Source organism: Glycine soja, chromosome 14, assembly GCF_004193775.1.
Source record: "Glycine soja cultivar W05 chromosome 14, ASM419377v2, whole genome shotgun sequence".
Classification (NCBI taxonomy): Eukaryota; Viridiplantae; Streptophyta; class Magnoliopsida; order Fabales; family Fabaceae; genus Glycine; species Glycine soja.
In genome coordinates this window covers 2883901-2905365 of record NC_041015.1, presented here as the reverse complement: position 1 = coordinate 2905365, position 21465 = coordinate 2883901, and the positions used below count along the sequence as shown (strand labels likewise).

Here is a 21465-nt window from a genome sequence, read left to right as displayed (position 1 = left end):
TGTCCTCTTGTGCTTAAGCTTTTGTGTTCATATAAGAATTAAAAAGATCACTTTCAAATTATAGGGACTAAAAAAGAATTAAAATATAAATTATAAGAACTAAAAAAATAGCTTTTAAAACTATAAGAACGAAAAGAGAATTAAATTATAAACTATAGAAACTAAAAAATCACTTTTAAACTATATGAACAAAAAAATAAGAATCGTACAACTATAGGAATCAAATAAATAATTTAATAATCTTAATTTAATAGTTTTTGTTGATATTGCAATAACATATGATGTATATAACAAGTGATGCGGCCCAAACGAAATAGATATATAAACGAGAGTTATAGTATATATAAACCTTCAATGAGAACCAAAATTGTATAATATTCACTAATACTAAATTAAAAAATTACAACGACCAAAATTAAACTTATGGATACTAAAATTTAAAAAAATAAATTTATAAAAGATAAAAAAAATATAAAAACACTAATTTACATAGATAAAAACATATTTAAGTCCCAATAATTCTAATCCTTTAAAACCAATCAATCACTATTAAAAAGTGTTACATGAAAGGACTCACTGAGATCAGAAGAAATTTACAGAAGTGTTGTATGGAAATTTACTTTTGCTGATATTTACAAAATTGAGCTACAACATTCAAATCTTTTTGTCTATGAAAACAATCAGTAATTAACTTTCTGGTTACAGTGTATATGTATGTATCTCTTTGGTCATGACGACTTGGGCATTTGTTGTTGCTGCACAACTAGAATTGAAGCATTAGTATTGGTATCAGAGGAAGCAAGCAAATCTCCAATCACACCCAACTCAGAAAACTCTGTCCAACTTTCAAGTGCTGCTGTCTGTGGCGATTTGATCCCATTACGTCTCCCAACTATGAAAAAATCATGCCGATTTGCAATATCCGACACAAAAGCAGTGGTCTCAGAAGGTTGCTCAATAGAAACCTTTTCGTATGACACATTCTCAATGGTACCATAATAGCCCTTAACACTCTTCAGCACCTCATCATCGAGCATGAGGTTCCAATTTGCCTCACTTTGGCTAGAAACCAAGTGGTACACAACCAAGTTACAATCATAATCTTTGATGGTCCTCCTAGCCAAGCACAGTGCCTCTCTATCATCTGCACCCCCCAAAAAGATCATTGCTATTTGCTTCATTAAAGGGCTTTGATGAGTAGAAGAAGAAGAGCTTCGGTTCACGAGAATCCCCACGGAGCATGGTGCTCTTTCAAGGACCTTAGAGTTGAGAGTTCTCATGTTTTCATCAGTTGATTCAACACCACCATCCTCACCCCATCTTATGTGAAATGGAAGTAAGATGATGGAAGCGAGTTTGTCCAATGCAAGGTAACAAATATCATCATGCATGAAACGTAGTGGAGAAACGGCTGTGTAGGTGCTAACTGATGCAGTGCCAGCATTGTCATGTTCAAAGAGGTCGAATGTTACAATGATATCTTCAGAGTAGTTGTGGCCTGAGCTAAGCCTTTCTTGGAGACGGTGTGAGATGAAGATGGGAGAGGATCTACCAACTAACTCAATCAGATGCAAGACGTGAACCACTAAGGGGTTGGCTGTTGTGGGGCAACAAATGTCAAGAACATTTTTTACGGAATTTATGTGGCTTGGTTTGTGGATGCATGCAACAACCCGAAGCTCTGAATTGGGTTTCAAGTTCAGTATGTTCCTTTTCTGATACCCTGCGTATTTCCTTGCTGGGTCGTATAAGGATTTCACCCCAATGCGTGCAATGCTTCCCAACACAAGCACTGATATAGCCATCATGGAGATAGTTTCATTGCTCATTAACTGCATTGCATTAGAACTAAAATTAGATAACTTTTATAGCTGGTTAAATATGTTTTGTTTACCTATTTTTAATGTCTCATTTATTTTTAGTCATCTATATTAGTCTTAAGAAAGAACAAATTACTTGTACAATTCAAGAATACATGGTCTTCGCCAATTTCCACATAACACATAATTTGAAAATGTGTTATGCTTGGTCGAGATCTAGCAATCGTTATCACTGATCATTGGTTAGGATTATATATAATGTTGAACCATACAATAAATTTTCATGTGACTAAAATCTAAGAAACCTAATTTAATGAGTATTAATTATGGTATAATAATGATTGTACAAATATATAAGATAAGTGCATTATTTTCTAATTAAGGAAAATAGTTGAGAATAAAAAGAGAGTGAAGTGAGATTACGTACAAATGAATCAAAGAGAAAGACGTCGTTGACAAAGTCGACGACACCTTTGCAGCTCAACAAGAGAGCGAGGCAGAAACCATCCGTTTTGGGCATGTTGCAATAGCGGCAAATCCCAACAGTTATAAGCATCTTAACCAAATGCACAACAACAACAATGGTAACCACAACTAGAACCAACTCGGAACTAATAGGCGTGGAAACATCGACCTTCATGGCACAACACGTGACAAAGATTGGAACAAGGAACCATGTGTTGAACATCTCAAGCTGCTTCACCAATTCAGAGCCCAATGGAGGACCTTCTGGCACAAGAAGACCAACGAGTAAAACCCCACCTAACACTGTCTGGTTAGCCACAACTCCAAACAACCCTACCAATATGGCCATGAGAATCACCATTGATGTGTGTGTTTTCTTCACAGATCTTCCTTCTGGGGTATTCCTCACAACCCACCTCATTGCCGGGCGTGCAATCACAATCGTAAGTGTCATGAAAGCAACATAGTTTATGGAAGTGATGAGTGCAAGTTTAGGTCCCTTTCCTTCACCTTTATCGTGAGAATCGAGTTTAAGGCTACTCACAACAGCAGTGCCAAATCCCCTCATAACTTCGCTTATCACATCCATGGAAAATGCTGATGAGAGTGCTAAGCGTCCAAGTTCAGAGTTCAATATCTCAAGATCAGAGAGTAGAGAAGCTACCACGGGGAAGGAAACACCACTGTGGCCCACTACTATCACCGGAAGTTTTCCTCCATCGAACTCTCCTAGGGATTGTTGTAAGTACCCCATGAAACTGTAGCATACAAAGAGACCAATGAAAGTGGGAATCATAAGGGACGAAAGAGCTATTGTCCAAGCTTTCTTCCCAGTTTTTGTTATCATGCTGAAATCCATAGTCACCCCATTTAGGAACAGGAAGAATAAGTATCCAATCCCTGTTACTAGGTTCAATACGTCTTCACTCCCGTAAGGGAACAGCATCACTTTGAATTTGGCCAATGCTTCTATCTTCAGAGAAGGGCCTAGAACAAACCCTGCCTGCATATGCACCAATTCATTTGGAAATTAATTATCATATATATTTCATACTTGGTTACAAATAATTTTATTTCGGTAAACACGAACAATGAATTGAAGTTTCACCTCAGAATTTTATCTAATTAAATAAATATTTATCTTAAAATTGTTATGCTACCCCAACTTTTTATCTAATTTTAAGTTTAATCCTATATCTATATGAAAATTGTTTCGCGTGGACACCCATAGTATATTATATGAGACACCTACAGAGACAGAAAAATATAGATATAATAAGATTTATGATGTGTTGGAAAGAAATAAATATAAAAAAAATGAGAGATGTTGGTGGACATATGCTATTAGAAAATAGTGTTTTTGTGTGTAATTAACATGATGTGCAATATGTCATGTTCTTGTATGAGACCTGCATGCAGTAACAAAGAGAGAAGGGAGAAAGCATATATATATATATATGTACCATCATTTGTGAAACGAAATAAGGGAAGCCAAGGCGCCTAAGCACAAAATGAAAGCATTGCGTGATGACAAAAATGGTGAGAATTTGAAGCTCTAACACTGGCATTGTGGATCTTGAGAGTAAAGCGCCATAATTTTTGTTACCCCATATGCCATCGGATACTATCTTGGATGGCATATCAATGGAAACATTATAGTAAATAAATTTTCTGTCTGGGTCTGAATTATAGTTGTCGAACGTAGCATTAATGAAAATTGTTCTGTTTATGCTCAATAGGGTCTCGTTTGTCCCCATGATGGATGTTATTGATCAAGATAATAATCAATTATTTAAGGACGAAATACAGTAGCTAGCTCGAATGCAAGGAATGATAATAGTTATTAGCAAATCAGAATCACAAATGAAGCTATTGACACAAAGTCTTTTTATATATTGCTATTTTGTGGTGGCTAGATTTGGTGAGTTGTGACAGACTAGTTTCTTAGCATCATAATATTGGAACATTGTCATAACAAATCATAACTAATAACGCTTTTTTCATAGCTTGTTTCATCGGTAACCGAAACAAGAAATATTAAAACAACTATACATTAATTGTAAGTTAAACTGCCATGTCAAACCTAAACCCGAAGGTTGTGGTTATACCGTTGATCTAAATCATCTTCTCGTTAATGTTATTTACATCCACGGAAGAGATTAATTGGAACTTTTTCATTAATTTGAGTAATACTACTACCAGGACATTTTTTTTTTCAAATTTCAACTTTCTTTTATTAGGGCACTAAATATAACGGAAAACACTAATTAGTTGTCTATGTTGTATATACTATTTAATAATTATATAACACAAAATTGATAATATAATTATAAGTAGAAAATGTATAATTAATGTTAATTGACCTGTAATTCTGAATATGCGAATCTTTTCTTTACAATACCCAAATCTTCTAACCACTATAAGTGACAATTAACACGTGTATTGATTGTATAAGGATAACTAATTAAAAATATAAGAAAATGAAAATGCATGCTTTATCTACTTTATTTTAGATAAGCATGCTTTATTTACTTTATTTCTAAATAATTACAAAGCTACTACTAGTTTTGAAGTGAAAAAGGTGAATATAAATGGCATAAGAATAGTAAGAATTAATAACAATTGGTCGCATGAAAGGTGTGAGATATAATTGAAAATTGAAGCATCAGTCAAATGCATGCTTTAATATTTTTCTTGGTCTTATACATGAATCAAATTAAATGCACATTTTTGGAAACAATAAAGGTATTTAATATAAGCAATTCACGAAAAAGAACTCCACCATTTTTCTTGGTATAAATAGCCAGCCACCTCTAGCTTTCAGTCATATTCTAGCTAATAATAACTTGAAACCTTTTTTTAGCTTTATTGTGATAAGTTTGAATCATGGATAGGAAAGCTAGTGGTGAAGTTAGCAAAGGTGAAGTCCCGAAACCCAAAGAGAATGTTGGAAGTGGTTCTGAAGATAAGGTTATGAAGGCTCCAGGTGGAGATGGATCTTACATTTCCAGGAAGGAATTTGAGAAAAATCCTCAGGGTTACTTTGATGGTTTGCATGCTGAACACAAGGGCAATAAGTAGTTGCGTTTTGTTCTCAATATGAAGTTGTTGTGTGTGATTTTGTTTCTTGGTGCATATGGTTGCTATATGTAGACTGGTCCTATAATAAGTAATAAATCTTATCTATGTTGCCCGCAATTAAGAAATAAAATAAAGCCCGTAATAATTTTTGTTTTGTAATCCTTTATTTATATTTTAAAAGTTGTAAGTTATTGCATTTGTAATTAAATGACATTATCAATCTTACTTCTATATTAGTAACTTGAATTTTTAAACAAGTAAACAAATATTTTTTTTCTATCATTAATTTTCATATTAAATCATTTTTTATTAATATCCAGTAACAACATTAACTATCCACATGACCTAACAAACACATTATTAATATATTGTATAAAATTAATACTCATATATAACTTTGATAAATTTTAATTTTGAAAATGCCCCACAATCAAAAATGACCACTGAGACTTGCACTTGTAGCCGAAAACGGGGACGAGAATGTTATCTAGAGTACTTACTTTCACGAGCAAATGAAGATATATCATCCCTTCATAAATCATTTGTATTCAATTGATAAAGTTGTCAAAAATTATCATACTATGATATGATAAAATGTAACCATGTACGAGGAATAAATGCATACATTCACGACAAAATTGGATTTCAGAGTAGCAAGAGAAACATCATTGAAAAGAATTAAGAATAGTAAGCTAAAATATGCTACTGGCGGTTCCGACTTGGAAGCAAGCATTCAAATGTAACCATGTGTGATATCACAGATTCCTTGTGTGCAGTTTGTAGTCTAGGCTTAGCCAAATCTATTATATCCTCACGCAAACTGTTCATAATATCACTGATTTAGCAATCTGAACATTCATAAAAATCACATTCTTTTCATGTGCTTAAACAGTAAGAGGATATAAATATAAACCTGTTAAACAGAAAGTAACTAGACAATTGTAGCTGAGAATTTAGAGAGAAGAGTGCAACTAACCGTTCCCACTCTCCAGTAGCTTCTGCGTGCCACTTAACAGACTGATACAGGCGATCCAGGCTATAGAGTGCCAATCCAAACATATATTGTGCATCTCTCTCCTGTAGATAACATGTAACACGACATTTCTATCCTTGGTCTATCCATCTCATTCAAATCAACTAAATAAAATCAATAAAAAAGAAAGCTACTTACCAACCCTTGATCAACATAATTTTGGTACTGCATAATCCTTTTCTTAACCTCTATAACAAGTAGCCTCCTCTGAATCCGAGCAATTCTACCTCTTCCCTCAGCTTTGGTATCCTAATTTACACAGATTTCTTTTTTATCAATGTAAGTAGTGGTACTGATACAAGTTGACAAAAAAAAAAAGAAACAATTTACCGTGGTAAAACTCCAATTCTAATTGGAGAATATCACAAACAACACCTAAGGAATTGTATCTAAGTTTTGTCCATGCTAAAATCCAATCCAACTTACTTTAGAAAATCATAGCAAATTATCTCATTAGACTATAATGAGTAATCAAATCCATTGAGAACAGAAAATAGGTAACTTCATAACACTGTGTAGCATCCATTAATCAATGAGGCAAATAACAAAATTCTATACAAAAAAATGAGGGCAGTCAAGTATAACATTAGTGGACAAAGAAATAAAGGATGAAATTGAGAAGATTTGGTATCAAAAAACATCTTTTTTACCTAATCAAGTGATAGTTAAGACATAACTAGAAACAGGTGATGTAATATCTAGTCCATTATCGCATATAAACAAATTTTAACAGTATCCCTACACATACACTAAAAATTAGTCAGGAGTGAAAGGTAGAAGACATTAAGATTTAGCAATATACCAAGTGATATACATACTGTATGTAACTTGCAAGCATATGCTCTCCCCCCCTCCTCACAACAATCTTGTCACCAATATTCACTTAATCACTTCATGGAGTAGGGTGTCACTCCAAACAAGATTCACACTCCAACTCAGTTGATATAGTTTTTCTTAAGAGTTCAATACTATAGTATGATATTTGGAGTCCTATCTTCTTTAAGCTCATCATTTTGTGCAAACCAAACAAGGGAAATTACCTGTTTGAACCATCCACGTACTAACATCATGAGTAAAAGAGAGAGAAAAAATGCAGGTAAAGCAGTCAGAACTGCAAAGTTGATTTCATTTGCCCGTAGAATCTGGTTCAGCTCTAGCATTGCCCTGACCAAAATATTATCTTGAGGAATTAAAACAATGTGAAATATTTACTTAAATTTTCAGATTAAAAAACTCACGTCTCAGTGTCCAGCTTGAGCTTCTGAACCTGGAACAGTGAAAAGTTACGTTAAAACTACTAAACCAGATGTTACATATAAGATATAACATATGAATTACATTACCTGAATAAGTATAGCCCGAACCAGCTCTCCATTGAGAAGGTTTTGAATAGGATGCATGAGTTCCTTCTCATACCTGCATTTATACTTGAAAAAATTAGATCTTAACAAATGTGATAAACACTAATATTACAAGAAATGAAGTGATATTATGAATTTTACTAATAAAGATTCTAAATTCAATAATTCTTGATATTAGAAAATGATAAGCACCTAAGCACTTGAGGAACCCTCTCTTAAAAGCTAGCTGTCAAGGAGGGAGAACCAAGCCACATGTGTAATACACCAAACATCCCATAGTACTCAATGTCAGACTTAGGCATCACATAATACCCAAGTTCCTATCTTAGCACTGCCCTTGAGAGCCGAAGTCCCCGTAGGTAGCTCTTCCCGAGACATTGAGAGCCAGCTTTGCTACCAGTTGATAAGCACCCAAGCACTTGGAGAACCCTCTTACAGCGGGGGGTGGAGGCCAAGCCACTTAAGTACTCCACCAAGCATCCATACTACTCAATGTGGGACATAGGCATCCCATAATACCCAAGTCCCTATCAGATAATATAGTGAGGACTAGTATATATAAAAATCACTTTCTGTATGTTATTGTCCTTTTGTTCCATCAAAATCCAATTTTTAATTCTGCAAAGTTTTGAATATTGTCAATCAATGTAAATTGAAAATATTTTATAAGAATATCCAGGTAAGGAATTTAGATTGTTCTAACATGGACATCCAATATCAGAAGGGCAACTTAAAAACTGAACAACCCATTATCTTAAAATTATTTGCCTATAAATGCTCACATATTTCCAACCCCAAAAGATACTGCTAGTTAAACTGGAATAGTTAACCCACAACATAGGCCAGAAACCCTTAGTCAAAAGATATAGCAGTACACTCATTTAATGTCAATATCAAACCAATGACTTTCTAATAAAATTAACACATCTTCATAATGAAACATCAAAGCGAGAATAGCTAGAAACTCTATAGAGCAGTATCTTCATTCCTCAGAAAGTCATTGGCATGGAGAACTATTTTAGTACTAAATCCAGAAAACAACCAAGCTATTACCAATGAACCCTACAGGTACAATATCAAGGAAAATAGCTCACAAACAAATCCATGTAGCTTTTTCAAATTCAATTCCACAAGTACCTTACTACCATAAGACAAGTATAACTAGAGATGGATCTAAAGTGAAAGATGACTCACCTATCCATGACTATCTCCATCATTTCCTGATCTGAAGCATTCACAGGGAACTTCTGGCCCTTTGTCTGCTCACTGAAAGCCAACAACATTCTGTACAGAAATTTTTAGAAAAAGTTACAATGAAAGCAATCTCCAATTATCCATGCCACTAGCATGCCTTTCAATTTAAAGTAGATGACTATTGCCAATCAAACTTAAAGCAATATCCATGAATATGAGCAAATGCAATTCCAGGTAGTCATAAAAAAAATGAAATAATTCATAGTGTGAAGACTAGATATCTCTAATATATCTTTACTGCTAACTGCTACGCATATTTTATCTTGTTGCTAATAAATCCAAATTCTTCAGACAGATTTAGGTGGTACTGGATTGTACTTCTACTTATGGTATTAACATATGCTAGAAAACATTGTAAAAGATCATAGTAGGTAACAAGACTACAATGTATTAACAGGATTAGAAAAATTAGCATCCTGCTTTTACTGCACAACTTCCATTGGTTGATTTTTTTTCTATTTCTTTTCAAATTAGATCTTCTACAGACAGAATCAGCTTCAATTCAAGCCATGGAAGAGAGTCAACACAACTCACTAAAATTTTCAAGTCCCAAAAGTTTCACAAGCAATTATTAAGGTGCCTAATTAACAGCATATATAGCAAAACTGTAAATAGTTATGTTAAACTAAACATTTTGTAATGATAAAAAAATTAAACATTCTGAGCATTAAGGTTCATACAGGTTTAGTAAATATGATATATATTTAAAAATAAAGCAAATGACACAACATCTCTTAGGGCGAGAGAGAGGAATTGAAGATAAGTTTTTACTATTTAGCCTGGATCTCACACCTTTTTTATTCTATTGCATTTCTTTCCATTTTACCTATTTTTACTCATATCTCTTAGTCTATTCTCTATATTTATCTTTAATCAAACATCTTTTTATTTCTATTTTTTTCTCACTTATCTTCATTCATCCTTTTTTTTTTTTGTCTACTCTATTTATCTTCTCTGTAGTAAACAGGAAATTAAGATACCTACTCAACAAAATTATATATTATCTAAAAATATTACAAGTCTTATAAGCAATTTTGAAAATACCTCTGCAAACAATATATATCATCTTATAAACTCAAGTTGATCAAGATTTAAGGAATGACAATATTCATTCTCATAAGAGATCTCTCACATCTCTTAGACTCTTATTTCTTCTGCTTAAATACACAACTATACACAACTCCTCTATCTTGAAGTGTCTCTTTTACTTATATTTATTGTGAATGACTATTTAAACAACTTCTTAGATAGTAATTCCTGTGAACTCATATATAAATAAATAAATAATAATTTGGATATTAGACTTAAAATAAATAAATCTAACTAATTTTTTCATATTTAATATTATTATTTCTAAAATATCGTCTATTTAATTCTAATTTTATTTTTAATAATTCTTTTTATTTATGATAATAAGTTTTGATGAATGATATTTTAGAAATAATCTTATTTTTTACTTGAGATTAGTAAAACTAAATGATATTAATTAATTTTCTTAATAATTAATGTAATTAGTTACTTTTACTTTTATATATGAATTTAGAGGAAGTACTTATATATGAATTTAGAGGAAGTAATACAAACTAATTAGTACTTTTTACATTCCCAAAGCCATTGAAAATAAAATTTCTAACTTCCAAAGTTAAATATGAACCTTCTCCATGAATCGGACATAAATTCCAAAAGCACCAGTTTATAATGCATGGGAAACAATTTTGAGTTTACAATTTTGAAATATCATTCCTTACGGCATTAATTTCAGATATACTCATCATTGAATCAAGAATTACTGGTATTTTGGCACCATTGATGTGAGTCTAGGAGAGAACCTTCTCTTTATGGTCGAACTCTGAATTGCCGATGTATAGCAATTACTAGGAAGATGCACTTTTTGTCTTAATACTTAGACCAGGACAGGCACAAAACTTAGTAGTGCTTTCATGTTGTTTGGTACGAGCAAACTTCCAAACTTTTCAATAGAACTGTTTGATTTATACCAGCAGGCTAATAGAAACCACACACATGACACAACCCTCAAAAGAAGCCATAGTCAATTCTCAATTCCGGAATGACAAAGCAAAACCCCACCTCTTAGATAAAATAAATAAAACCGGCCACACAAAGTTCCAAGGCAAATGATCTTTTATCTCACATTAAAACAGCACTAGATTGTCATGATCATCAATTAAGTACAACAAGAAAGTTTCAAGAGAAAACACAAGCCGGACTGCAGCAGCATATATTCACTAAAATACTGATACTAGCACATAATTTGAATGTCCACTTGAACTCTCAAGATACATAAAAATTGCCCATCAGAACTCAGAAAGTAATGCCTGCTTTTATTAATAGCTAGTAATAACCTGCTACAATTCTTCAATCCTGAAGAGAAAAAGATAATAGACATAAGTTATGGCACAACCAAATACAACTTATACAAGAAGATAAAGAAAATAGATTGACCTGCTCAGTCACATTACTAAGAGTTAGTTTAGGGAAGCACAGCAACGACTTCAGATAAAAACTTTCTTGCATATATATAGAAAATTTAAGACAAGAAATTGTTCACTAAATCTATTCTCAGCTTTCCAACTAAGTGGAGATTAAGTTTTACAATACTTGATTCTGAAGCATTTCTATTATATTGAAAATATGCAAGACATGCATTGGCAATGGCCATATATGTTAATTCAAAGCAAGCTCCCCAAAGCAATGTAACAACACTCATATGTCTAGTAGGGAATGATTGTTTCGGTATCTAAAGTTCCACTCAGACTGTGAAGCCTGGGATAGAGGAAGATATTGCCACCAGCGTTTAAAAGAAACTTCCATGCAGTTTACCTTATAAACATATATATGCATATACAACAACAAATAAAAAAGATGACATTTTGTTATTTATGATTAATGATTGTACATGCAAATGCATTCAATTCATTCACCTGCACTTATATGCTGATATGCATAGTTGCATACCAATACCTTGTCATTTTCTAGAGAAAGGGGAAAACAGGATATATAGATTAACATACCTCATCATCGTCATCGTCATCATAATCACGATCTTCCTTCTTTTTCTTAAGACGGGTAGTACCACCTTCTTTGCTGATGGGCAACTTCATTGCTCCAAAGGGAGTGTCAACATCAATATGTCCTTTCATGGTGTAACCTGTTCCCCTTCCTCTAATCATGTCCCAGAGTGCAGAGCCAAAATCCTTGGGCCTGAAGGTAATTGGAATATCAATATAACTAATTCCACTTTTCTCAATTTTAGCAGACTTGGTGAGTTCTGCACCACCAATGCTAACATCACCAAGCCAGACCTCATAATCGAGCGCATTGAGGCCAAGGTCGAAATCATTCTTGTTTTCCAACTTCAAATGAAGCGTTGCAATTGTCTCTTCAAAAGAGAACCTTTCAAAATGAATCTTCTCAAGATCAATATCAGGCTTGTATGGTATGGGGATTTCTCCAGTTTTCTCCAAAGGTAGAGTTAGCCTTCCCAAGATGGGAACATCAAAAATGAGACTAACCTTCACCCTATAAGGAATGATGCTTCCAGGTTTAATATCAGCATATGTTTGCTTGATGTCATCATAAATCAAAGTGACAGGAATTTTGACAGTCTGCTCTCCATGTGCACCGATGGTACCCGCATCTGGTATCAATCCAGAAACTAGCTTCCTTTCATCACTGTCAACCAAGTAATCTATGTCAATCAGAGGGATTGGCACCGGATTCGGGTTCTTGATGAGCACATCAACAACAAGATCTGCCTTGTGAAGATTAATCGATGGAATGTGAATCGCAGTAACGTCAGCAGTTGGCTTCCCAAACCCAATAGCTTCCTCAATCTTCTCACCAATGTCATGAATGAAATCCTTCACCTTCTCAATGAATCCACCCTTCCCCTCCTCTTGATCATCTTCCTTGTGTTTTTCATCCTTGCTACCCCTTTCCACCACTTCTGGCTTATCAGATGTCGACATATCTAAATCGCAGATAGTAAATGCACACACCAGTTAGCTTGAGCATGATCCAATCAGATCACACAACAAATCAAAGTCAACCAAAGAGTCACAATTTAACAATCCGATCAATTATTTACAAACGAAAACACTGTAACATGCTGAATCAATTGCATTAGCATTGGGTACAAACATATCATTCAAAATACAAACTTTAGATCTCCATGCTCCAAAAAATGCAGCAAAACTCATCATTCCATATAAGGGTAGTACTATTTTTTTTTAATCTAATTACTTTTTGTCAATGGATTTCCCAGTAATCAACATGGAAGATACACAGAATCATAAGGTCAATGCTTGATCAATTGAGTAGAATATAAGATACCATCTCTACAAAAGTCCAAAATGAAGCATGGTTTAATTGGCCAAAAGGTGAATCATACATACAGTGGGAATAAAGTAGAAACATGAGAAAGAGAGTAGAGAAGTACCTGAAAATTGAGATGAGATCAGTGATCCAAGCGACAAAGAGAGAGAGAGTATAACTGTGAATGTGTGAATGAGATTAACACAACACCACTCCACAACAGCAGAGAGATCAAGATTTTGTAGGGAGAAAATAATTAAATAAATTATAAAAAAAAAATACAAAATTGTAAGAAACAATATCATGAAAGTCTTGGATTACATCAAGGGTCAGACATTTGCCACAGAGACATGAAGAACGTAGCCGTTGATTGAAGTCAGGGTTGGTTTGACCATAAAACCGACCATTCCACTCTGTAAAGCATGGTCCACACGGAATGTACATGTGACTGCCACATTGTTTATTGTTTGAAAAGACACCGACCAACCACTCACTTTCTCCATATTTCAACTTTATTAACGTTACAATTACAAAGTTGAGAAAGAAAAAAAGAAGTCTATATTTGATTAAAACCTTATTAATTATTTATTAATTATTGAGTTTAAATATTGATAATTAAATGTACTTAATAAAAGAATAGTCAAGTTTTAAATATATTGTCAACTTTTGGAAAATAATTAATTAATTAATAAATAAATATTATACAAACAAATTTGAATTTCTTTTGATGTAAAATAAAAAGATAACGATTACTCATTCACATATGTCAAAAGAAACACGTCGACTCATTTTTTTTATTTCGAATTTTAATTAAACAATCCTTACTGTTCAATATTTTTTATTATTTCAATTAAAATAACATAAAAATGAAGGTCTGGAAGAAGGACAGAAAGAACAGAAATGTTCTGTTTATCGCTAACTACAAAAAGAATTTTTAATTAAATCATTTAAAATTATATGAATTATTAGTATATTGGTATTTTAAAAATTAAGTTTAATCTTCATACATTGTGAATGTAAATTTTTGGTTTGACTGTATTTTATACCTCCAAAGTTACACAGTTTCGCAAATTTTGCCTCCTAAATTATGTCTTCATAAATTTTATGCCAATGTAGTTTAAGACAATTTGTGACTTTTTGCAAATTTTAAAGGAAAATTTCACAAAAAAAAAATATGAGAACAAAATTGGCGAGATTACGTAACTTTGAAGGGAAAAAAAATACTGCAGCTAAACCTAAAATTTTCTATACTAATGTTGCAATATTCTTAATTGTTTGTGTATCATTTCCTATTTTGAAATGCAAATGGTAACTTGTATTCGATTCAGATAAAAAAAAATAGACCTTAGAAACGCATTAATTAGAAAATTAAATTAAGATAAAAATAAAAGCCCTAATTACAAATTAAGAAATTACAGGTAATATCAACAATATTAACTATCTAATTAAACTTGTCCCATTTGATTTTAATTAAGCTAGGTTAATAAAAACTTAATTTTATTAAGTGGAATAATTAGGAATTGTTATGCTTAAGCAACCTAAATTAGGATTAATTTTATAATCAAAATTAAAAAAAAAAAAACTAATTAAGTGATGCATATAACTTTGAAGGACCAAAGTAAACCACTTTGAAGGACTAAATTAAATTGAAGGATTAATTTGGTAACGAAAAAAATGAGTTAAAGAAGTGACAAAAAAGAGTTTTTAAAACTTTAATTTAGTAAACAAAATCTAAAAATTTAAACTAATGAAGTGATGCGTATAACTTTGAAGGACTAAATTAAAAGTATTCTCTAAATACTGAGAATTTGTGTTTTTTTAGTTATCGTAGAATTGCAATCGATGAATATATTGATCTTTGTCAAAAAGATGTAGAGTGTGTTTAACAAGTCACTTTAGTGGTTTATAAGTGGTTTGATTAACGTATAAGTTGATTTTTCTTCTTTTTTTTCTTTTAGAGAAGAAATTTAGAATCTCACTGTTCATTGATGAGAAATTTTAGAGCTAATAGCAGTTAGCTTCCAATTAAGCTTACACAGTTACACACATTACACCAAACAAATAGCTCCAAGTCAAAGGCTAATAATAATATATTAATCAGACTTTTAAGATTTTACTCTTCTGCTATTTCTTTTTTTTTTATTTTGGTTATTGCTGAGAATTCCTAATTTATGGACAAACCTCATTTACCAAAAAACATTTATGGATAAACCTCCCATTCATATACAGTTGTAATGGTAGGCAGCGAGGCAGTAGACAAAAACATTTCTATTTTATAGTATCTTGGACACTACATTGGATTCTTTTGAGGTAAATCTAGCAATATACATTGGATTCTCTTGTATTATATTACATAATGAGAGTAGATTCACATATTGTCCTGTCCACGAGGCCAGTGTCCATAGACAAAATGCAATCAGAATTCTCAGTAATTGTCTGAATGTCTGTCTATTAAATACAACCAATTAGCATCTCAAACACTTCGACATGGCAGCCACGGATTCTATTATAATTATAATGTAACCTAAAACTTACGACTCACAAAGGCAAATAAAAAAATGCCTTGGACTGATGAAACAAAATTATATAAATGATTCAGACCACAAGGTATGAATCATTACTAACTTACCAATATAACAAGGTAGATTTTACTGTTGAAATAACACTTATAATACAAGGTAGAAAAAACTCATAATTACAAGGGGGGAAATAAGATGTAAGGAGGCCCATCATGTCCCTAGAGGAGCTCTGTCATCTGGTCCAGCAAGCATGATCTGGCATTATTTACATTTGCAATTTAGAAATGGTGACCAAAAAAAAGGAGAAAAGTTGAATTCTGAAATTCTAACATACATTTAAGTTTCAGAAAGACATACATTACAGTCAAATGCAAATCTCCTTGCAAGCATGATGGCAGCATTCCTTTCTCTCTCTGATTCAAAAGCTAATACAAAAGAATGCCCCTGCTTTGGCTGCCAAAATAGTGCTTGTGCAGCGGCATTTCCACCTCCGCGAACTCCACAAAGCTAAAGAAAACAAGTTCAAAGCACAATGGTTGACCAAATTCCAGTTTATCATAAATGACAAGAGAGGATAACACATTCCAAAGAGCATGAAAACAAATGCATTTTCATAAACATCAAAATGGCTTCAAATAATTCTTCAATGCACAATGTTAGTTAACTATGTGCAACAAAGAGGTTAGAACATTGTTTTGCTTGTCAAAATCAAAATATAGATATCATCAAGTATTTGAAATACCTGCATTGAACTTGAATAGTATTCTTTGGCAATTGTTGTCTTTCCCTTACAAAGTTTAATCCTCATCTTTCCAACATGAAGCACATGAATAGATTCAGTTGGATGATGTGAACCATTCATCTGTGTTACTACCACCTGTGAAGTAGTAAATGCAACTACAATATTATTGTCACAGAATCTGACTAGATTTGACTTCTAAACTTTTTATATTGGAATGTGGAGAACAAAGTACAAGACAACAGCAATTCATCAAAACTAAACACTACTTTTAAGAATTTGATTACAAGACTGAAGCAAGTCAGCAACAACCCATGGAACCATACACATTTCAGTCAAAAAAACAGCTCAATTTAACAAGGCTTTCATATAACTATATAAAAGTTAAAAGGATAAGAACAACATACGTTGAATTCAGTGTCATGTTTGCGCACTAGTGCCTCTACATAGGTTCCCAAACCAGCAGCTGCATAAGAGTACGAAAGAAATTTAAGCTCGACATGATTGCAGAACACGTTTCAATCTCTTAACTGATAAGAAAACAACTTTATGTTTAAAACAGAAACAAATATATAGAAGTGATGCCTGTAAATTACTACTAATGCAAATGAGGATAACTCAAATTGAAACCAGACCTGGATCTATTGGACCAGCGGTTGAAAGTGTGACATGCTCGCTTTCTGAAATAATATCAACTTGCAATATGCGTCCAACATCAAAAGGTTCAGGGGCATAAACTGATTTTGTTGCTCCTGAGAAAGTTGTATTATATGATAAGCAAAGATAAAAATGAAGAACTAATTGGATGGCATGTTTAATAACAATCAGCCTTCCAGTATCTTGAACAGAACAGCTTACATAATAAGCCCCCCACTGACAGTTAAGATTTTGATTGATTAACATTGATGTATAATAGCCACAAAAAGCAAGTCAGATGTATGAATAAAAAATTCATTAGTATATACACAAAACAAGCAATCAGTTTGAACATACATCTATGATGAAAAAAGTTGACAAGTTTATCAGTAGGTGAGGGTTTGAGTGCTGCCTGTATGTCATTTATAATTTTCTATAAATACTCAGGATCGAGTTGCCGTCACCAAAACTGTTATTCACATCCGCCCCCCACCCACCCCCCACCCCCACCCCGGAAGTGACATAATAAAACCAGAAGTTGAAAAAATGCATAAACCAAGAGTCAATTGACTTGCATACTCAACAAAAAAAGAAAAAGAAAACCACACAGGAACAATACCTGAGATAAGTTCTTTTTTGGCACCATCAGATGATACACGATACCACTGAATTGAACATTTTGAAACTTCAGGGGCATTATCAGAGCAAGGTTGAATTTGCAAATAAGAACCTAACGTTTCATTCCCTTCAAGTTCATATAAATGTGGAACATTTTCCCCACCTTTCTTTGTCCTTGTTAACTGAACAGTAGCATCAAGGATAATCAGTGAAAGAAGATTATAATGGTCAATGGAAGACAATCACGAAAGCCCTTCATTTAAGGAAAGAAACTTAACATTCACTTAAGACAAATATAATTTAACATCAAATCCCAAATTCTAATTCATATAATTAAAAATCATCATGGAATTTACCATCACACCGTGTAAGACATTAGAGGATTCCCCCAAGTCTATCTAACGATCGTATACAGCAGCAAAGGAATATGAAAATTCACATGTTTGATGTTTTTCATATTGTATTTAGTTTCTTTTTTTTTTTACATCACTAATAGAAAAATAAAAGAAATATGAAAGAATTATAGGACCAGATTTTCAGTATTGCCAGAGAATTTAACAGCATGAAAGTATTCGCTGCATGACCTGAAGCATAGATGACATAAAATGCCCCAATAGTTGTTATACACACACAACAATCGAAAAAGCATATTATCCACATAATCCGTGCATGATGTCAAACCATGTTATGAACACGGATTCTCAACTGCCAAACCAAAAACCAAACTATAAAACCAAATTGAAGTTACCAAACGTGATTCATCATAACATGCTACTCAAAAAACTAACAGCTTAAAGTCTTCCAGATAATGCTGAGAAAATATCAAAGAATTGACCATGGATGCATTTCACATAATAATCTTTTCGACGTGGCATAAGATGACAGGCATACCTCCTTCTGAAGTCGAAGATACTGTCTAGTCTTCTCTGCAAGTTGAGACCTCAATGCTCGAAGCTCATGTTCCATATCCATGACCTACATATCAATCGACAATCAATGTATTCATCACTTTGAAATAACTTGATAAAATGTTAACAACAAAGAAAAATGAAGCCTAAGAAAATAAGGGAAGAAAGCCAATTCTACACAGGAAAACAATTACGAGACTGGGACACCCAAGACAAATGGAACCTAGAAAAAGAGAAGGCATTTGAAATAGCAGTTACATGAGAGACAAAATAGGGGCATGCGTTCAATATATACCTTGCTTGGCTGATGCAGCATTTTAATTCTTCGAGCCTCTTGGACCTCCCTCATTAATTGCTCCTGGTCCTAACCATAGAGCCAAATGTTATTCAAATGATTATTACTAACAATGCATAGAAAGGGGAAGCAGTAGCTAAAGGGTATCACATAATAACAATTGCCAAAAAGAGTAACATGTTTAGTCCAGGGCTCCAGGCTTTCAAGGAGAGTGGAAAACTAGAAGGGAGGGAAAACATAAATGCAAGAAACATGGAAGAATAATTTTTAAAAAATAAAATAAAATCTTAAGCATAATTCAAAAATAAAATAAAAATTAAGAATATGATATTTAAGTTGGAAGCATTTATCATTATGGAATCATGAATTACTAAATTCCCCATGATAAAACATTACAAATGACAAGTAAATATCACAAACCTGTTTCCCGGAAGCTTGAGACATTCTCTCATGTTCTTGAAGTGCCTCTTCCACTCTTTGAACCGCTGCTCTGGCATCCTCAATTTCAGCACGTGCAAAAGCTCTTTCCTCATCAACAAGTTTCTTAGCATCTTCAGAAGCCTATAAATTAATCTAAACTCTCAGCATTGGTAAAGGAAATTTTTTTATGCAGGCATATAAAGAAGATATAAACTAACAACATGTTTCTTTACTCCTTTCTTCTTTTTTCCTATCTCTAATAAAACTTCTTCCATCACCACATAAAATAAGTTAATTCACCTGCTTAAGAAAATTTGCAAGCTTCTTCACCTCTGCCTTCTCTTGTATTAGTTCCCCTTCCCTCTGAGTCAACTGAACTGCTAGAGCTTCAACCTGAAGAATGCACAAAATAAGTTATAGTTGCATCTCTTAAAAAGATTGCAAATGCACAAATAAACTTGCACCAGGATGAATATTCCATTAAAATAAAATAAAATTATTTTTCTGTGATTGGAGCAATGAAGGTATTTAGTATTATCTAGATAGAAAATTTTCTTCTACAAGCTTATGCAAAATTTAGTAAAAAGTATTCCCAAGTTTATTCTCAAAGCCTTTCCATTCACCACATACACACTCCCCATTTGACTTTTAAAGAGAATAAACAAGACTTTATATTTATACTGTCAGCTTCATACAGAATAAATATGAACATATATCTGTTAGATAGAAATAAATGTGAAGTATATATCTTTTTAAAAAAAAGAACTAACTATAGCAATAGCTTCTTCTACATCATCCTTGTTTCTGCCTGCCACACGCCCTTTTAAGGATTCAAGTGCATCTCTAAGCTTCTTCAAAAGAACATGTTTTTCCAATGATGCTGCCTCTCTAAGTCTAGCCTGAACTTCACCAGCATACAAAAAGCTAGTTAAAAAAGGGGCATCAGTCAATTAGTAAACTATGAATATAATCATTGGTTATTTCAGTTGCAAACATTTTACAATAAGAATCTCAGGTTGCAAAACCCTCCAAAAGGAAGAACTATATTCCAAGGGGAAAAAATGAGTTTCGACCAAAAGGAAGGGTAACCTCTTCAGACAACTTAGCTGCCGCCGCCAAACCCTTCTCGAATTTACTAGCAAGGTCACGAACGGAGAGACGATTATGTTGTTCCAACAGCTGTGCAGTCTCACGTGCAACAACCTCCTTCATTGATAGCACTTTTGGGTCATCCTTTGTCTCTATTATCTGATTGTTAGCTCCAATTCTGTAATTAGGAAACCGACTAGAAGCAAACACAACATCAGAAGAAACCGCAGGCACAGCATCTCTTTGCATTGTATCACCAAAATCACGAGTCAACCTCGTCATTTTTCACAACCAATTACCTATGCCAATCACAAATACACGCCCTTTAGCAAAGGTAATTCAACAAATTATAGCTTAGAAAAATTAAAGGGGAAAAAAAAGGGAACATACACATACTCAGATATATACATGAAGAAGAGAACAAAAACAAAAAGTACTAAACAAAACAAAGCATAACAAAAATGAGAAACTAATAAATAGAGATACCATAACACCACAACCCAATAGGCCTACTGAAGTCAAAGCATATTTTGAGAGTTTTCCACAAGGAAACCGAACCCCCCAATTCCTTTTTTTTTTTTTTTTTGAGTTGAAGCAGTGAGGAAAAGGGTAACAAGAAAAAGACAAAAAGAAGAAAGCTTTTACTTACAGGTCATGAGAAGGTAGAAAACGGGTAGCTAGGCTTGTGATTCTAGGATCAGATGCAAAAGGGGTTGCTCCAATTTGGTTATAGTACACAAGCAGTAATCAGATCAATGGTGAGAGAGAGAGAGAGAGAATAAGCATATGCATAGCATATGGATAGATAGAAAGATGAAAGCTTTGCTTTTTGAAAAGGGGAAGCGAAGGGGAAAAAGAATAGGTTGTGTTGTGCCGCCCGTGTGTGAAGTGG

The 21465-nt window shown here is 33.3% G+C and overlaps 4 protein-coding genes across 8 annotated transcripts; all 4 read right to left on the bottom strand.

The window, feature by feature from the left end:
* Positions 1 to 504: 504 nt before the first annotated feature.
* LOC114385232 (cation/H(+) antiporter 3-like) lies at positions 505 to 4042 on the bottom strand. Its single transcript, XM_028345256.1, has 3 exons — positions 3749 to 4042; positions 2248 to 3288; positions 505 to 1832 (listed from the first exon to the last, which is right to left on the bottom strand). The coding sequence occupies exons 1-3, from the start codon at positions 4040 to 4042 to the stop codon at positions 729 to 731; spliced, it is 2439 nt and encodes an 812-aa protein (XP_028201057.1). The 3' UTR covers positions 505 to 728.
* Positions 4043 to 5889: 1847 nt separating this feature from the next.
* LOC114383573 (protein DGS1, mitochondrial-like) lies at positions 5890 to 9059 on the bottom strand. 4 transcript variants are annotated; one of them, XM_028343271.1, is made up of 8 exons: positions 8955 to 9047; positions 7953 to 8287; positions 7743 to 7815; positions 7638 to 7666; positions 7440 to 7563; positions 6538 to 6648; positions 6343 to 6443; positions 5890 to 6186 (listed from the first exon to the last, which is right to left on the bottom strand). In XM_028343271.1, the coding sequence occupies exons 3-8, from the start codon at positions 7797 to 7799 to the stop codon at positions 6069 to 6071; spliced, it is 540 nt and encodes a 179-aa protein (XP_028199072.1). In that variant the 5' UTR covers positions 7800 to 7815; positions 7953 to 8287; positions 8955 to 9047; the 3' UTR covers positions 5890 to 6068. The 4 variants fall into 4 exon arrangements, with proteins under 4 accessions (XP_028199072.1, XP_028199070.1, XP_028199068.1 ...); XM_028343269.1 differs by having other exon boundaries at positions 7953 to 8378; positions 8955 to 8971; XM_028343267.1 differs by lacking the exon at positions 7953 to 8287 and having other exon boundaries at positions 8955 to 9059.
* Positions 9060 to 10691: 1632 nt separating this feature from the next.
* On the bottom strand, positions 10692 to 13622 carry LOC114384707. Its single transcript, XM_028344446.1, has 3 exons — positions 13474 to 13622; positions 12047 to 13005; positions 10692 to 11396 (listed from the first exon to the last, which is right to left on the bottom strand). The coding sequence occupies exons 2-3, from the start codon at positions 13001 to 13003 to the stop codon at positions 11391 to 11393; spliced, it is 963 nt and encodes a 320-aa protein (XP_028200247.1). The 5' UTR covers positions 13004 to 13005; positions 13474 to 13622; the 3' UTR covers positions 10692 to 11390.
* Positions 13623 to 15652: 2030 nt separating this feature from the next.
* On the bottom strand, positions 15653 to 21454 carry LOC114385319 (stomatal closure-related actin-binding protein 1-like). Of its 2 annotated transcripts, none has more exons than XM_028345343.1 (13): positions 21223 to 21454; positions 20574 to 20872; positions 20255 to 20383; positions 19785 to 19877; positions 19485 to 19625; positions 19065 to 19133; positions 18753 to 18836; positions 17863 to 18043; positions 17243 to 17359; positions 17015 to 17073; positions 16611 to 16745; positions 16226 to 16375; positions 15653 to 16123 (listed from the first exon to the last, which is right to left on the bottom strand). In XM_028345343.1, exons 2-13 carry the CDS (start codon positions 20853 to 20855, stop codon positions 16079 to 16081), a joined length of 1485 nt encoding a protein of 494 aa, XP_028201144.1. In that variant the 5' UTR covers positions 20856 to 20872; positions 21223 to 21454; the 3' UTR covers positions 15653 to 16078. The 2 variants fall into 2 exon arrangements, with proteins under 2 accessions (XP_028201144.1, XP_028201145.1); XM_028345344.1 differs by lacking the exon at positions 21223 to 21454 and adding an exon at positions 21060 to 21078.
* Between the last annotated feature and the right edge of the window lie 11 nt (positions 21455 to 21465).

What these genes read in the sequence shown, in the direction of transcription:
- LOC114384707 (XM_028344446.1), bottom strand. Translation starts at nt 13,003, where the DNA reads ATGTCGACATCTGATAAGCCAGAAGTGGTGGAAAGGGGTAGCAAGGAT.
- LOC114385319 (XM_028345343.1), bottom strand. Translation starts at nt 20,855, where the DNA reads ATGACGAGGTTGACTCGTGATTTTGGTGATACAATGCAAAGAGATGCT. An exon ending in TAGAAGAAGCTATTGCTATA is followed by an intron (nt 19,878 to 20,254) that starts GTTAGTTCTTTT and finishes TGCATTCTTCAG; the next exon opens with GTTGAAGCTCTAGCAGTTCA. An exon ending in ACTATTCAAGTTCAATGCAG is followed by an intron (nt 16,376 to 16,610) that starts GTATTTCAAATA and finishes TGTTTTCTTTAG; the next exon opens with CTTTGTGGAGTTCGCGGAGG.
- LOC114385232 (XM_028345256.1), bottom strand. Translation starts at nt 4,042, where the DNA reads ATGGGGACAAACGAGACCCTATTGAGCATAAACAGAACAATTTTCATT. An exon ending in ATTTCGTTTCACAAATGATG is followed by an intron (nt 3,289 to 3,748) that starts GTACATATATAT and finishes GTGCATATGCAG; the next exon opens with GCAGGGTTTGTTCTAGGCCC. An exon ending in TCTTTCTCTTTGATTCATTT is followed by an intron (nt 1,833 to 2,247) that starts GTACGTAATCTC and finishes AATGCAATGCAG; the next exon opens with TTAATGAGCAATGAAACTAT.
- LOC114383573 (XM_028343267.1), bottom strand. Translation starts at nt 9,043, where the DNA reads ATGTTGTTGGCTTTCAGTGAGCAGACAAAGGGCCAGAAGTTCCCTGTG. An exon ending in TTCGGGCTATACTTATTCAG is followed by an intron (nt 7,667 to 7,742) that starts GTAATGTAATTC and finishes TCACTGTTCCAG; the next exon opens with GTTCAGAAGCTCAAGCTGGA. An exon ending in TACGTGGATGGTTCAAACAG is followed by an intron (nt 6,649 to 7,439) that starts GTAATTTCCCTT and finishes TGTGTAAATTAG; the next exon opens with GATACCAAAGCTGAGGGAAG.